Source organism: Rhinolophus sinicus, linkage group LG01, assembly GCF_036562045.2.
Source record: "Rhinolophus sinicus isolate RSC01 linkage group LG01, ASM3656204v1, whole genome shotgun sequence".
Taxonomy (NCBI): Eukaryota; Metazoa; Chordata; class Mammalia; order Chiroptera; family Rhinolophidae; genus Rhinolophus; species Rhinolophus sinicus.
Genome location: NC_133751.1, coordinates 81,108,907 through 81,124,256, shown reverse-complemented (window position 1 = coordinate 81,124,256; position 15,350 = coordinate 81,108,907). Strand labels below are relative to the sequence as shown.

Genomic DNA, 15,350 nt, shown 5'->3' with positions numbered 1-15,350 from the left:
TGTGTGTGTGTGTGTGTGTATACACTGAGGGTGCCAAAAAAATATATACACATTTTAAGAAAGGAAAAAACTGTCTTACAATTGTAATATTCAATATATACCGATAATAAAAGATGAATACTAGTCACATTTGATTTCTGCAATTACAAGACGTGCTCAAAGTGGTTACCATCAGCATACTTTTAATACAAGTTTTTCCTTTTTTAAAATGTGTATACATATTTTTGGCACCCTCTGTGTGTGTGTGTGTGTGTGTGTGTATACACACACACACATACACAAGGTTGGACAGTTGAGTTCACAAACTCATCCTAGAAAAAGTGCTACATACCTCATTGCTGAATATCACTACAGTCACCCTCGAGGTACTCCGCTTGGGAAGCTGTGTACTGATGCCAACGCATGGTCCACCCTTTAAAGCAATTTTGGAACTCTTTTTCTGGCGTGGCCATCACAGCTGTGGTCATATTTACCCTTGATGTCCTGAATGTCATCAAAATGTCTTCCTTTCAATATTTATCTTTGGGTAAAGAAAGAAGTCATTGGGGGCCAGATCAGTGAGTAGGGAGGGTGTTCCAATACAGTTGTTTCCTGACTAAATACTCCCTCACAGACAGTGCCGTGTGAGCTGATGCATTGTTGTGATGCAAGAGCCATGAATTGTTGGCAAAAAGTTCAGGTCGTCTAACTTTTTTATGCAGTCTTTTCAGCACTTCCAAATAGTAAACTTGGTTAACTATACCGTTGGTACAAATTCATAATGAGTAATCCCTCTAATATCAATAAAAGGTTAACCATCGTTGCAACAAGTTTGCAAACTTAATTGTCAGACCTCGTATATTCATTAAAGGAAAAAAAAGAGGGTTGTGTATTATTACATAGTTCCCAGTGGAAAAGTGTTTTCTGATTTAGGTAAGCAGGCACAAATAGAGAGCCTGTTTGATACTGATTATGTTTTTATTCATTGAACAAATGATATTTGAGTGCCTTCACAGTGCCAGGCATAATGCTGGGCTCTGGGATACAGAGAGAATGATACGGTTTCTGAATTTAATGGGTTCAAATTCTAGTTAGACTAATGGACAAGCAGCCATTGTGTTAAAGAGCAGATTTGTATGCGGGGTACCGCTGGGTGCAGTGGGAACACAAAAACGTACAGGTTAAGATACAACTAAATTGTGTAGGGTCCTCTCAACCACAAGGTTGCCGGTTCGACTCCCACAAGGGATGGTGGGCTGTGCCCCCTGCAACTAGCAATGGCAACTGAACCTGGAGCTGAGCTGCGCCCTCCACAACTAAGACTGGAAGGACAACAACTTGAAGCTGAACAGAACCCTCCACAACTAAGATTGAAAGGACAACAACTTGACTTGGAAAAAAGTCCTGGAAGCACACACTGTTCCCCAATAAAGTCCTGTTCCCCTTCCCCAATAAAAAAAAAAAAAAAGAGTTGGACCGGGTGGGGAACGATGTTGCAGGCAGAAGAAGAAAGTGGTTTGCTGGCGTGTGAACGTGGCATATTCTATGAATAGAAAGTGGTTTTATGAGACAGGTGTACCTGGGGCCAGGTCATGAATAACTTTCTATACCTATGCTAAGGACCCTTTTATTCATCAACTGATAGAGAATTGCTGAAGGAATTTTTGAATAGGAGAGTGTCATGATCAGATTCAAGATAGCTTTGACCAGGAAGAATGGGTTGAAGCAGAGCAATCCAGAAGATGCCAGACACCAATTTAGAAGGGACTCTAGTAATCTAGAAAAGAAGTGGGAATGCTTTAATTGAAGCAGTGATTTTTACAGCTAACCCAAAATTTTAAAATGTGTTGTTTGCTTTAAAACTCCATACATTTTGAAATTTTTGCTTAGCGGTAAGATTCATGAAACTTAAATGTAGGCTATACATTTCAGAAAGTTTTATCAAGTTTCAGGTATTACTTCTTTAGGTGATTTCAGCTTTAAATTCTTCAATTGTTTGCTCAATACGAAATACTTATGCACTGATTTACAACAATGTTTTTCTGGCTTTTGGTGTGTATTCGTAACATGTAAGTAATTACAGCTACTTGAAAATACTGCCTTAATCCCATGGACTCAGAGCTGCATTTTCTGCAGAACTTTTGTATTGGAAAAGAAACTTCTACCGTTTTCATTTACAATCACACTAAGGCAGTAAGTTTATAGAAAGCACTGTCAATAACTCGAGATAAGTAGAATTTCGGGAATCTTGAAGCAGGAACTAGAAGACTAAAATTAAATGCTTATAGATAGAAACATGGACATTAAAACTCAGTGGCTTGGCTGGAGGACTGTGTCCAGCATCTTTAAATCCTTCCCATCCCTTAAAGAATAGCTGAGTCATACATTCCCCGGAAAGGCTACTATCATACCCACTGCTGAGTTCCTAGAAAAGATATGCGTCAGTATTGCTAGGTACCATTTATAGAGCTGTGCTTTTCCCTTCAACAATAGAAATACAAACATTCATTTATTTTTTATAAAATAAGGATTTGTGATTTCTATGTCGTGACTGTGCTCAGCAAAGGAGGGATAGAAGGAGTAATGAAACTGTCTTTGAAGGCAAAGATGATTTTAAATTCCTTTTTACTTTCCATCACACATAGGAGGTACTCAGGAAATGCTTGCAGAGCTTGGCTGGCTGGGCTGCACTCTTTCATGGAAGTGTATGAGTCAGATACTGCTACAATAATGCTGGGTAACAAACCACTCACACTCAGTTGCTTTATATCTACAAGCATTTGTTTTTCTTACTCGCACTCATGGGTTTGAGGGTTGGCTGGGTGGCTTAGGTTCAGGCTGCAGGTTTGGTTTGGGGCTTTGGGTCAGTTCTGGGTCTGCTCCACATCTCATTGTGGGGGCCAGGCTGAAAGGTAGCCTCTGGTTGCTCCTCTCGTGATAAGTGAACAAATGAGCAGACAAGACCAGGATGAAGCAGATGATGCCTCTTGTGGTCTCAGTCCAGAACTTCCATGCTGTCATTTCCATCCACATTCCCTAGCCTATGATAAGTCAGGGGTCAAGCTCAACATCACTGGGAGGCCCTATAAAGGCATTCAAAATAGATTGTAGTTAGAGAAGACACTTACAAAATCATCAAGGTCAGTCTTATTCTTGATTACACGTCAAATCCTTGTAACGTGGTCTGTTTACTTGTATTTTGCCAGTCTCTTTTTTTTGATTTGAAGTTAAGTAGACCAGTATCAATTGACATTTTAATTTAAAAAGAAAAACTGAATTGTAAACTTTGCGAAAAGGTAAAGCTAGAAAACTAGGTAAAAAGAGATAAGCCATTCACTTTAAAAGTAACAGCTATGTGGGAGATGAGGGTAAGGGGGATCAAATATATGGTGATGGAAGGAGAACTGACTCTGGGTGGTGAACACACAATGGAATTTATAGATGATGTAATACAGAATTGTACACCTGAAATCTATGTAACTTTACTAACAATTGTCACCCCAATAAATTTAAAAATTAAATTTAAAAAAAAAGTAACAGCTACTTGAGACGGTCTTTTATAGATACGCATGAAATAAGATCTGCATATGTATTGTGCAATATTTTCCACTTTTGTCCCTCGTTTTACCTGTATAATTTCCATGTGCTAAACACACAGATATATTTATCTTCTTTACATGCTTGTTTTTCTTATTGACATTTAAAAGGATTAAGCGCATGGCTGTATCTTGCTGGTCCCTCTGTTTCCTGCACTGAATCTCAGACTTAATGAAATTTTTATGATCGATTATATTTTTTAGGTGTTCATGATCTTTCTTTTTTGTGTGTGTGTGCCTTTTGATCATTGCCATTGGTTCCTTGGATACTCTGCATAATTGAACTAGATTTTATGAATGGAAAATCTAAGTAGCATAAATTGTGTTCTCTCTTTCCATCCCATTTCTTTTGGGAGGCTTTTACCTGATCTGAGCTGTTGCCACCTCCTTTCCATTGCCTCTACCACTGTGAACCCTTATGATTCCACATTGTTTTCCCCCACTCTGTCATCCTCCTGCTTTATGCTTGTGCCCTGCTAAGTGCCGGTAGGACAAAGATCAAATTCTGTAACTGACCAGGCAGGTTCTTCATAGTCTGGCATCCACTGACCGCTGGTCTCATTCTCATCTCGAGCAGGGTTACTTCTGTCAGTCACAAGTTCCTGTGCCCCAGTCTTATATTAAAAACAACCAAGACATGGTTTTCCGAAACTGCCATATTCTCTATTCCCCTCACCTTTGGACCTCCTCTGTGGGCACTTTGCTGAGCAGGCAGCTCTGTTGTTCCTTGAGTCCTCTTTGCTCCACAGCATTTTGTTCATTTCGCAGTTACAACATGTACCAAACTGTACTCGCAGCTTGTTTGTGTGTCAGTCTCTCCTACTAGACTGCATTTTACAAAGCCCCTGACCAGTTGTTCTCACATCCTCGAGGCCACGCACAATCTCCAGCGTAACCAGGACACTCATGATGCTCTAGAGTGGAGCTACTCAATTTGTCCAGGATTATGGAAGTATGAAAACAAGATATCTTGTACAGAGATACACATTTTTAGCTCTGAAATACCTATGTGCCTAATAAACAAAGTAGTTTATGATGGGGCATAGGGCATCTGTGAAGGTATTCCAGATAAGACAATTTGAATTGACTGTCTGGAAAATTAGATTCTTAGGGTGCCATATAGGGTACATTTGGGACGAGGTAAGCCTGCATCTATTTTGAGTATTCCCCAAACTCGCTAGATGACCCTCCATGGTTAAAAATCTTGCTGAGTAGAAATGTATTCCAAATATCTCTCAACCATCGGCATTCCAAAAAGATCAGGCCGTGGAGAGCCTTAATATAAATAAAAGCAAAGAGTGCTAATACTTTCCAAGATTATGATAGTTGTACACCCGTGCTCCTTTGTTCAGGTACATTATTTCTGTGATGCCGGTGATCAACTTAAGAAAATAGAATGCATAATTAACTCACGAAGTTCTGATGCCTGAATGAGCATTTAAAGAAAATTGTCAATTACAGTTGACATACAATGTTATATTAATTTCAGGTGTACAACATAGTGGTTAGACATTTATATAACTTACGAAGTGATCCCCCAATAAGTTTTGTACCCACCTGACAACATACATAGTTATTACAATATTATTAACTATATTCCCTATGCTGAACTTCACCTTCCTGTGACTGTTTTTATAACTGGCAGTTTGTACTTCTTAATCCCTTCCCCTTTTTTTGGGTGAGCATTTTTTAATGTAGTTTTCAAGTGTAGAGATTCAGACCAACATACTCTGACATTTTGTATATGAATCTTTTGAGCATTGCAGGTAAAAGACCTTTCAATTTTTGCTTTAAACACAGAAACTGTATGATTTTGATAATTCTATTTTAATTTCAAAAGAAACTGTGGTTTTTATTTTTCAGTGTTGAAAATGAACCCATGAGTACAAGTCAGAAAAAGGAAAATATACTTTCATCAGAAGCAGTAAAGGTATAGTTTTAAATTAATACTATTTTATATTAAGCAAATACTTTTCTTTTAATTTCTGCTCATTCTTCTACTTTTAGATTTTGTCATTTCATTTTACATTCCAAAAAGTGCACCATATTATTACTTTATGTGGAAATCCAGCCCAATTCTATCAGATATTTGCATTTTGGGGTGGGGTAGAGGTGGGGGGAGAAGGGCACTGAGAACGTTGATGGAGAGTGTGATATTGTTATTACAGCTTTGCCACTAACCAGTTTTGTGGCCTTCAGCTGGGACATTGAACTTCTTTGTGCCTCAGTTTTCTAATCTGTAAATTGGATCACCTGACCTCTACAATCTCTTTTCCCTAGGAAGGTCTTTGATCTATGTCAACTTTTCTCAAATGCTGCTGACAACTAATAGTGCTTTGGGGGGTAGAAGTTAATAACACATTCACTCTTGTCATTAGTATGTGATGATATATTTGGTCAGCTTACATATGAAAGTATATAAGCTACGCACCTACCTAGATAGTTATTGATAAGTGTAGTTAAACACCCTTGAAAGTCACTAAATGTTGTACATTTCTCTTTACTCATAAGTGATTTTCTATAAATTAGGTGTTTATGTTGTTTGGTAACGTGAGGGCAGGTATGTGGTCAAGTTTTGATAGCTGTCCCACATTCGTAGAGTTTGGCCCCAGTTACTTTATTTTTTACTTGGTTTGTGACAGTCAAGGAGAAAGCTTGTACTTTCCAGGGATTTCCGGGTAAGTTAGCTTGGTCAGTGGAAAGACCAGGAAGTCATCCGAATTCTTGACTACTGATGTGGGGCACGTTTTCTAAACATTACATAAGGTTCAAAGGCATTAAATATGGTCAAGATAAAGCTGTTTTCATTCTTTCATCCCGACTTCCCTGTCATTGTAAACAATACACATTTTTTTAGAAAGAAAAAAATTGGGATCTGATTTTTTTTTGTTTTTTAACTTTATTGAAAGAAAAGAAATCAGGATCAGTTTGCTTCCCTTATCTTTCTTCATTCCTTTGTGAGTTTGGCTACAGAATCCTGCTCCCAGGTTTTATAACATCTTCCATCTACTCTTTTGCAGCCAGTTGTTAGCCTGCTGGCTTATCACTGCAGGAGCTCTACTGCTGCTCTCTCCCTCTCCTTCTGTTCTTACATGTCTTGATTTGCCCTACTTCAAGTTTTTCACATCTAATGCTATACATACATACAGCCTTGCCCTTGAACTGCTTCACGGGAAGTATGTGTCTTGTGAGGGTGCAAACTTCGAAGTTGCTTTGGCTGCCAACTCCTGTCATTCCGTCTCTTAATCCCTCATTGCCTCTCTACCCACCCTTGACCTTCACCAAACCTTCCTGCTCTCCTTGTTCCCTTCTCCTCTCTTGGTCTCCACTGGTTTCTCCACTCGGCCTGTAACTGATCATGTACTACTTCACGATTATTTCACTTTTAAAAACCTTCAGTCTTCGAACTTGGCCTTCAGACTTTCATTTCCAATAGTGCTACTTTCTACCTGCAGAAATTTCATCTAGAAAGTCAGGTCTTTGTGGATTTAGTAAATACATATTGTGGGCAGATATGGTGGCTGGGCCTGCATGATTGCAATCTTTTCTGTCTACTCGTATTCTTAATATCTTGTTTTAAATACCCAGGTTAATTTCAATTTAGGATCTGGGTTCCCAAGTAAATATGGTTCCCAGTCATGAGACTGTTTCTCTTAGGATTTGAGGCCTATGAGATTACTTACACAGGGCAGTTCAGGCAGCCCTTAATAGAAAGGGCCTCGTTGTCCTCTCAGTGGGGTAGCTGCAGCATTTTGGCCCATGTAACCTTTTTTATGTTCCAGAAACTAGTGGTAGGATTTCTTCAGCGACCTGTTGCTGCCTGGCATCCAAAATATGTATGTTGATAACATCAATAGCGCTATACTTTGAGGGGAAAAAAGGTTAGCAACAATATTTATGGTCTTGTTATTTTAAATAGTCTCAATTTAAGTTTTTACTTAGCAAATGTCTTAAAACATGCATTTGTTTTCTTTCTAATGAATAGTTTTCTGAAACATAGCACTCCATTGTAATGCGACATTTTTTGCCATGATTCCATCCTGGATTTTGCCTTCTGTGATAAGAAAAAATGTACAGCATTTTTCCTCTTGAGTCTAAAACATGACAGACTTATGTATAATAAATATTCTTACATATTTCTTTTTGTGAGTATTTGACTTTGAGATACCAAATCAAGATGTCGAAGGTTGTTTGGTTATAAGTTTAAGCTACAAAAATTAATTGTATTTTTCAAACAACTAGAGCTTATGGAAGCTTTATATTATCTTTGGACATCATTAGATTCTTAGTTCTTAAAATATCATTTATATGCTATAAAGTCACGTACCAGTTAACGACAGGGATGCATTCTGAGAAATGCATCATTGGACAATTTTGTCGTTGTACGAACAGCATAGAGGGCACTTACACAAACCTACCTGGTGGGGCCTACTACACACCTAGGCTGTGTGGTGTTATCTATTCCTCCTGGGCTACAGGCCTGGACAGCATACTTCTGTGCAAAACAACACAAGATTAAATCAAGCACAAGAGACGATGATGCAATCAGAAGACACAGTAAACACCAGATGTATAAGGCTGCTGCTGGTGTAACGCGGCTAAGTGTTTTGCAGAAACCCTTTTTTTTTTTTTTATGAGTAGAAAGAGGATGCTCTAAAATAACAATAAAATGTGTAATAGATACCTAAAACAGTAATATAGTCATTTGTTATCAAGTAGTATGTACTGTACATAATTGTATGTGCTATACTTGTACATGACCCTCAATGCAGTAGGTTTATTTACCAGCATCACCACAGACAACGTGAGTAATGCCTCGCACTACAATGTTATGGGGCTGTAATGTCTCTAGGCGATGGGAATATTTTGACTCCGTTCTGCACTGTCAGGTATACAGTCCATTGTTAACTGAAACACTGTTAATACGGCACATGATTGTACGAATTTTGCTATGTTGCTAATATTGCTAGCTATTTTTCTAACACTTGCATCTACCATTCCACTGTAATATAAATACCTTTTATGTTGATCTGGTTTTTATATCTAGCTGGCAAAACTTCCAGTTATTTAGTCCACATTCTGCCTTTATATTTCTGTGGGGTCTGCTCTTCTATTGGAGCCTTAGACTCTTGCTTCATTCATGTCTGTTACTTAACAGAGGGGAGACATGTTAGAACGCCTTGTTCCCTTGGTCCTACCTCAGAGGAGTGTTCGTCCCCTTCTCCTTCCGAGACTAAACTCCTGCAAGCCCCCTGCTAGTGGTGTTGGTCTTTTACTTCCTGCTTCTCTTGGATCTTGCCTTGACTTCGTCATTCCTCCATCTCACTGGCTTCTATTTATTTCTTAATGTATAAAATTACAATTTTTTTTTCCCTTTTGTGGGTCTGGTTTCCTTTCAGTTTATCATTTCACTTCACTCCTACATTTTACTCCAAAATTTCTTACCAAAATTTTGTCTGTCTTAATCACTTTTAATTCTTCATGTTTTCTAACTTGTCTCTCCCCTCATTCCCTCAGACGTGGGAAACCTAGTATGTGCTTGGCACGCATGTCATACATACTCAATAAGTAGTTGTTACATGAGTGAGTCATTCCATGAAGTTGGTGACTTTTTGCTAACCACATTCAAGGGCTTTTACTTCGTTGTTATTTAATCAGTTGGGACACTTGATTTTGCAAGTCTTCTCTCCTTTCCAGAATTTCTTTTTTTTTATCTTTGCTTCCATGATATTGTACTTTATTGTTTCAGTTCCTTCCTGTCTTTGACCTTTTCCTTCTGTTTCCTTCACCGATTCTCTTCTGGCTAAATTTCTTTAATTTCTCAAAGCCCTCAGCCCTCCTCAATATCAGTCTTCCAAAGTTATGCTTCATCTTTTGGCTCTTAGCTCTCTACCCAACATCCCTCTTGAGCTCTGGGCTTGATTGTCAGTGTTTCAGACATTTCCACACGGATGGCCTTTGATACCTCAAATTCAGTCTGCCCATAAGTCTCAGTATCTTCAGAGATGTTCTTGCTATATATATTTGGTTGGGAGGTGGAGGTGGTAGAAGGTAGGGAGAAACATTTAACTGCTGGGGACGAGGGAAGAGCCTGGGGGCTCAGGTACTCCATTTGGAGGTTTTCAACCAAATTCTTTACTCCCACGTCTCACACTGCTCCAGTGTCTTCAGATCCTGAGCTTTCGCAGGTTGTGGGGTGGATTATTTGTCTTGTGGTCAGAGTTCTCCATCGCAGACAGTAGTAGGGTGGAAGCTTCCTCCATCTGACCTTTGCCTGCTGAAACTTTTCTGAAAACTCTTCTGCTAGTATGTATTATCTTCCTCTCTTTGTACTTATAACTTAGGGGAAAAAATCCCCTTATTGTCATTTTAGAGTACTTTTTACAAGAAAAGAACTCAGTGTCTGTGGTTCATCGACAGTGTTGATCGGAATTATCTTTTATAATCGAAGAAGGTGAATCTCAGAGATTGTCACTTGACAAAACTCACACTGTTAGGGAGAGGAGGCAAGAGAATTCAGATGCAGTTCTCTATCATAGTGCTTACCATTTGTGAAACTAAATTTACCAAAAAGAAATCTTATTAAAATATTAAAAGAGCTGCGGCTGTAAATCTGTTTTCAGAAATGAGTCATGAGCTAAATAAAATAAATTAAATCTGAACCACAGGTTATAGATTCTCCAAACCAGACCTAAAATTGATGGTTATTAGGCTTATTCTCAATAGCTTGGCATCTGCTTTTTATAAAATTTAACTTGCATCCCACTTTAGAATTGTTGCCCATAACAACTAATCATGCAACTTTGATGAAGGTTCTGGCATCTTACAAAAGGCAGTGGTTCATGTATGCCTGTGTGTTCCTGTGGATAATCGAGGAGTATCAACCTAGTACACGTTACTGTTAGTTATTTATGATTCATTACACTTACTTTTAATCTTACCATAAGTAAGTCATTGACTACAAATAGCTATACGTTTTTTATTGTTGCCACTGTTTATTGATATATAAAAAAGGAAGAATTATAGTTCAAGATTATCGCACTGAAGAAAAATAGTCACTAATTGTTCTTTACATATTAATGTAAACTCTCGTGTTGAGAGTACAATACTGTTTAGTAAGATGAACAAATTAAATTTATGCATCTGTTCATATTTTGATTTGTGTGACTCTTATTGGTCTTTCTCAGCCAAAGGTGAAATGGTAGTCAAATTTAAATGCATTAAATGTGCTCTTGGTTAGGGCAAAATTTACTTAAACAAATTATGACCTTAATAAATGTGTGCTATCGGTTTTTCTCAGTGATACAGATAAGAGCAGTATGACATCAATTTAAAATAGAGGTTTTCAGTTTTTCTTTTTTAAACGTGCACTCTTTAAAAAAAATTTTCAACTACAATCGTTCTTGGAACCCTGTGTATAAACAGATTAAAGCAAACCTCACTGGTTGCTGATGGGAATGTTACCTGGAGCCTCACAACCAGCTACTATTCTCTGCCTCTGCCAACCATGCACCTTTTTGAAACAGTTTTAAATTTATATGTGCAGTGATGGAAAGAACACAGTCTTTGGAATCAGATATATCTGGGCTTAAATCCCAGATCTCCATGCAGTAACTTTGTAACCTCAGAAAATGCCTCAACCTCTCTGAATTTTGGTTTGCTTATTTGTAGTGGGAGGTGTTCAACCCTTATTTAATGGAATTCTTTTTGAACTAACTGAGTTAACATGGATAGCACTGCACTGTGCCTGACACAAAGTAGGTACTCAGCAAGAGTTGCCTTCTTGCCATCTAAATTCTGGCTCAAACTTAGAAATAACCCTTTGCTTGAGAATGGTGCTGACTTTTTTGCGTGAATACTATAGAAATCAGCTATTAGAAACATCCATTGTCTATAATATTTGAAAAGAAGGCATACACGAAGGTATACATATTGAACTTTAGCTAGAAGTAAAAGATTCCTACCCCCTCGATTCTTTCTATAAACACTGACTGCTGTCAGGACCCCTGAGATGGAGAGTGCACTGTGTGCCACTGTGCAGTCCAGACAGCGCAAAGGACAGCCAGGGGTTAGGCCTGTCAGTATGGCTGGTGCCGGTCTGAGGCCTTGCTATGAGATATCAGGGTGTAGATATGAGGTATCTGGGTGTTGAATGTATTGTAAGGTATTTGCTTTGATTTGCAGCAGCGCCAGCCTGTCGTATACCTAGAAAGGTCTTTGTGGTATGATGGAGTACTTTATCAAAGTGGGAACTGAGTATGAAGGGTCATGTACATACTCTAGATTTTTGTGAGTAAATTTTCCTCCACGAGTGCCAGATATTAATTTGAAAGCATTAGAGGGGGCTCCAAAAAAGCTCTCATAGAATTACAGGCAGTTATAATTCTGGCCCAGGGGTTCCATTGGATAAGTCTTTATACCGTAACAGGAAGGAAGGAATGGCTTTTCTCCTATCATGTCATCTTGTTCCTTTCTCTTCTCACCTCACACACCTGCCCTGGTTGACTTGATTTCTACCTACATCTTAGCCTGTGACAAAGTGCAGTCTGCCCCTGCAGCCCAATGTGTTCCCTGAGCTTCACGGTGACAGCGCCAGTTCTTTGATGGACCTTTCCTATGAGTGTCGCTGGGTATGAGATTTGACGTACTTAAAAAGTTGAACTCCGTGTGTTTTATCCTCATTTCCTTTTCTTTCTTAATTTCCTGTCCTGCTAAACTGTCCACAAGTTATCCAATCTTGATATCTAAGAATGATCCGCCGTTTTGTTTTTCTCCCCATTGTGCCAGGGCCCGTCAGCCGCCCCTCTTTCCTGTCCATACCCATTGCTCCTATGTAGCTCAGACTTTTCTTATGTAGATCAGCAGTTTTTAACCTATTTCTTGCTCTGACACATATGATAGATGACTGTCTTGAGCCACCTATGGTTAAAGGCACTTATTTAGTACAGTATATGTAACTACATTCCTTGAGCAGAAATTACGTGGAAATGAAACACAGAAAATAACACCACAGACGTACAACTTTAATTCCATTCTCAAGCATTTTTAAAAAGTGAGATTTCAGCTTTTTAACTAATTTTGGTAACAAATTGTGCCACCTCAGAACGGATTACAGCACTGGTGTGTAATGACGTAAAAGTTGCAGGTAACTTAATTGTTTTGTTAAACAAACAGTGACTAGTTGAGTCAGATCGATGGCCAAGCTGCTTGCCCGTTCTCATTTTTTAGGGGGAAAGTGATTCTGTGATAAAAATACAATGTTATCTTTCAAGCAGAATTACTTTAACAATAGGGTGTAAATCGCTCATCTTTGCATCTTAACATTAGTAGTGAAATTCATTTATTGAGAAATACTGTTGATGTAAGTATGTGTCATTAGTGTATATGGAGTTAATCAGACAACCTACCGCAAACTAAATCCATTATGATAAAGGTAAATAGTGATTTTGATTTAAAATTGCAGCACTACTTAAACTGTAGCTAACTCAAGATATCAGCAAAAATAAACCAATGAAATTTCCTCAATTTTGAGGAAAATAATAACTAATCGGTGGTAGAATTTCAAATATCGGCAAATTTTCCAAGCAGTGTGTTGTGGCCAGATGTTACTAGAATTCTCTAGTCAGCAGCTGGTTTTTGTATATGAATGGCAGATTTTAGTAACTGTTAATAATTTTAGGTAACAGTACTACTCATGATGAAAGCTTATGCAATTGTTTGCCTTCACCTTGTGAAAACCAAAGGTGTTAGGGATGTCCATCGGAAGAACATATACAGGCGGTTTCTATTCTGAAAAACTTGAGTTGTAGGGATATCCCAGGCAATGAGGACGAGAGATAAGTGGTCCCAGCAGTGGGAATGGCGTTGTGCAAAGACATACTGTAGTCAGAGAGAGAGAGAGAAGAGCGAGGAGATTGGGAGAGAATGAATGAGAGTTTGCGTGATGACATTAGACGCTGCAAGTATAGTGAGTGGGAGGAGATGAAGTCAGAGAAAGACGTAAGAGTGGATCCACCAAGACCTTGAATGCCGTGGCGGGGAGTTTGGATTTTATCCTGATGGCAGTGCATGGCCACTGAAGGCTTTTAAGGATGATCCAATTTGAATTGTAAAAGATTGCTCTGCTTTTTGTGTGAATAGACTGGCGGACAGGAGTGGAAGCAAGCAAACAAGTCAAGTCAATGCTGGCAATATGCTAAGGGAGAGGTCATGGTGTCCTGATGTTTGTCTGACTGTTTAGCAGGTGGGGATGTAATAGGTTACAGAAAGTGGAAGAATGGAGACACAGCATGGTCATGTTCCATTTGTGATGTACTAAGTTTGAGTTTCCAGTGAAGCATCCAGGTGGATATGCAGTCTGAGCTGAGAATACAAATCTGGGAATCGTTTGATTAATTGAATCTGTGGGAACTGAGATCTCAAAAGATTGTGAAGGTGAATCAGAACCAGGCTGGGAATTGGAGAAACATGATATATAAGGGATGTTAGAAGGATGGGAACTTGAAGGAGGTGGAGAGAGTATTCAGAGAGGAAGAGGGAAACCTCGGCGTGATGTCGTGGAAGCCAAAGGAAGACTGGTTTTCAGGAAGAGATTCAGTCTCACATTCTGCAAGCACATCATAAAAGACCAGGACAGAAAAAAAAAAGTACATTGAATTATTAAGTGGGACAGTGCCTCTGAGCAATCGTGGTTAGAGCCTGATTGGGGAGGAAGCCAGATTGCAGGGGCTTAAGGAGCGATTGGGAGGAAAGGGAAAGAAGATGGTGAGATTTAGTAACTCCTGTTTAAGGAGGTTGGTAGTAAAAAGATAGGCGCTGCCCCTGGACACACAGTTTAAGTTACATCTATTGGGTGTTTGTTTGTTTGTCTTGTTCTTTTGTTGCTTTTAGTTTTATATCCCACGTAGGAGTGAAGTCATACAGTTCTTGACTTTTCTGTGTTGAATGGTGGGCATACAGAAGGAGCAGATGTGGAACTGAGGTTCCTGATGAGACATGAAGGATTATGGAGTGGTAGCCTGGTGGAGGAATTAGCCTCGCAAGGAGGAGTCCTTTCCCTCTTCATTGTGAGGGTAAGTGAAGGAGGTACCATAGCACAGATGGCGCTGCTGTCACGCAGGTAGAGGAGAGGTGGAGTCAGGACTGTGAAGGAGCGTCTCCATGACGTACAAGGGAGGGTCCTCTACTGAGGGAGGGTGTGAGACTGGGGGGGGGGGGGTAGCCTAAGGGACGTGGGAAAGGTTTGAAATTGCTGTGGGAAAGGGGGGAAAGTTGCAGACCGATCTCCTGTAAAAGGCAATAAATGGTGAATTGTTGTGAGTCTGAATCTGCATATAGCTGTGCATATCCGTGTGGGCTTTTAAAGCAAGACTCATTCATTTATGTGGAAAAGATAAACCTGGAATTTTTCTAGGTGGGGAGGTTGGTTGTGAAAAGAACATTTGTGGGAACTGAAAGGGACAGAGTAAGAGAGGACAGGAGCTGTGAAGAGCCCAGAGAACACGGGTGGGACGGGGACAGTGGGGTAAGAGAGCTGGAAAGATGAGAGGTTGGGAGCCCTGGGGAAACCTGAGTTTGTGGTTCACAGGTGGGGTGGTTGTGGGCAGATCAGCCCAGGGTTAGCCAGAGGGGCAGGCAGAGTGGAAGTGAGGTCGTAGTTGACGGGGCTAAGGAATTGGGGGACCAGAGTGTTCTGAAGGGTCAGCCTCACTACGTACAGTGACGGTAGAGGGTGGAGCCTGAGGTAAAAAGATGACCAAGCCAGGTGCTTGAGAC

The 15,350-nt window shown here is 39.6% G+C and overlaps 1 protein-coding gene across 2 annotated transcripts in view; it reads left to right on the top strand.

The window, feature by feature from the left end:
- CRYBG3 (crystallin beta-gamma domain containing 3) overlaps window positions 1-15,350 on the top strand; it is a 108,096-nt gene that overhangs the window by 13,706 nt on the left and 79,040 nt on the right. The window contains exon 2 of one of the 2 annotated variants that reach the window (XM_019757207.2): window positions 5,439-5,505. The exons of the other annotated variant lie outside the window; for it this stretch is intronic. Within the exon in view, the coding sequence (XP_019612766.2) occupies window positions 5,439-5,505 (67 nt within the window). The remainder of the gene's footprint in view (window positions 1-5,438; window positions 5,506-15,350) is intronic. 2 annotated transcript variants of the gene reach the window in all.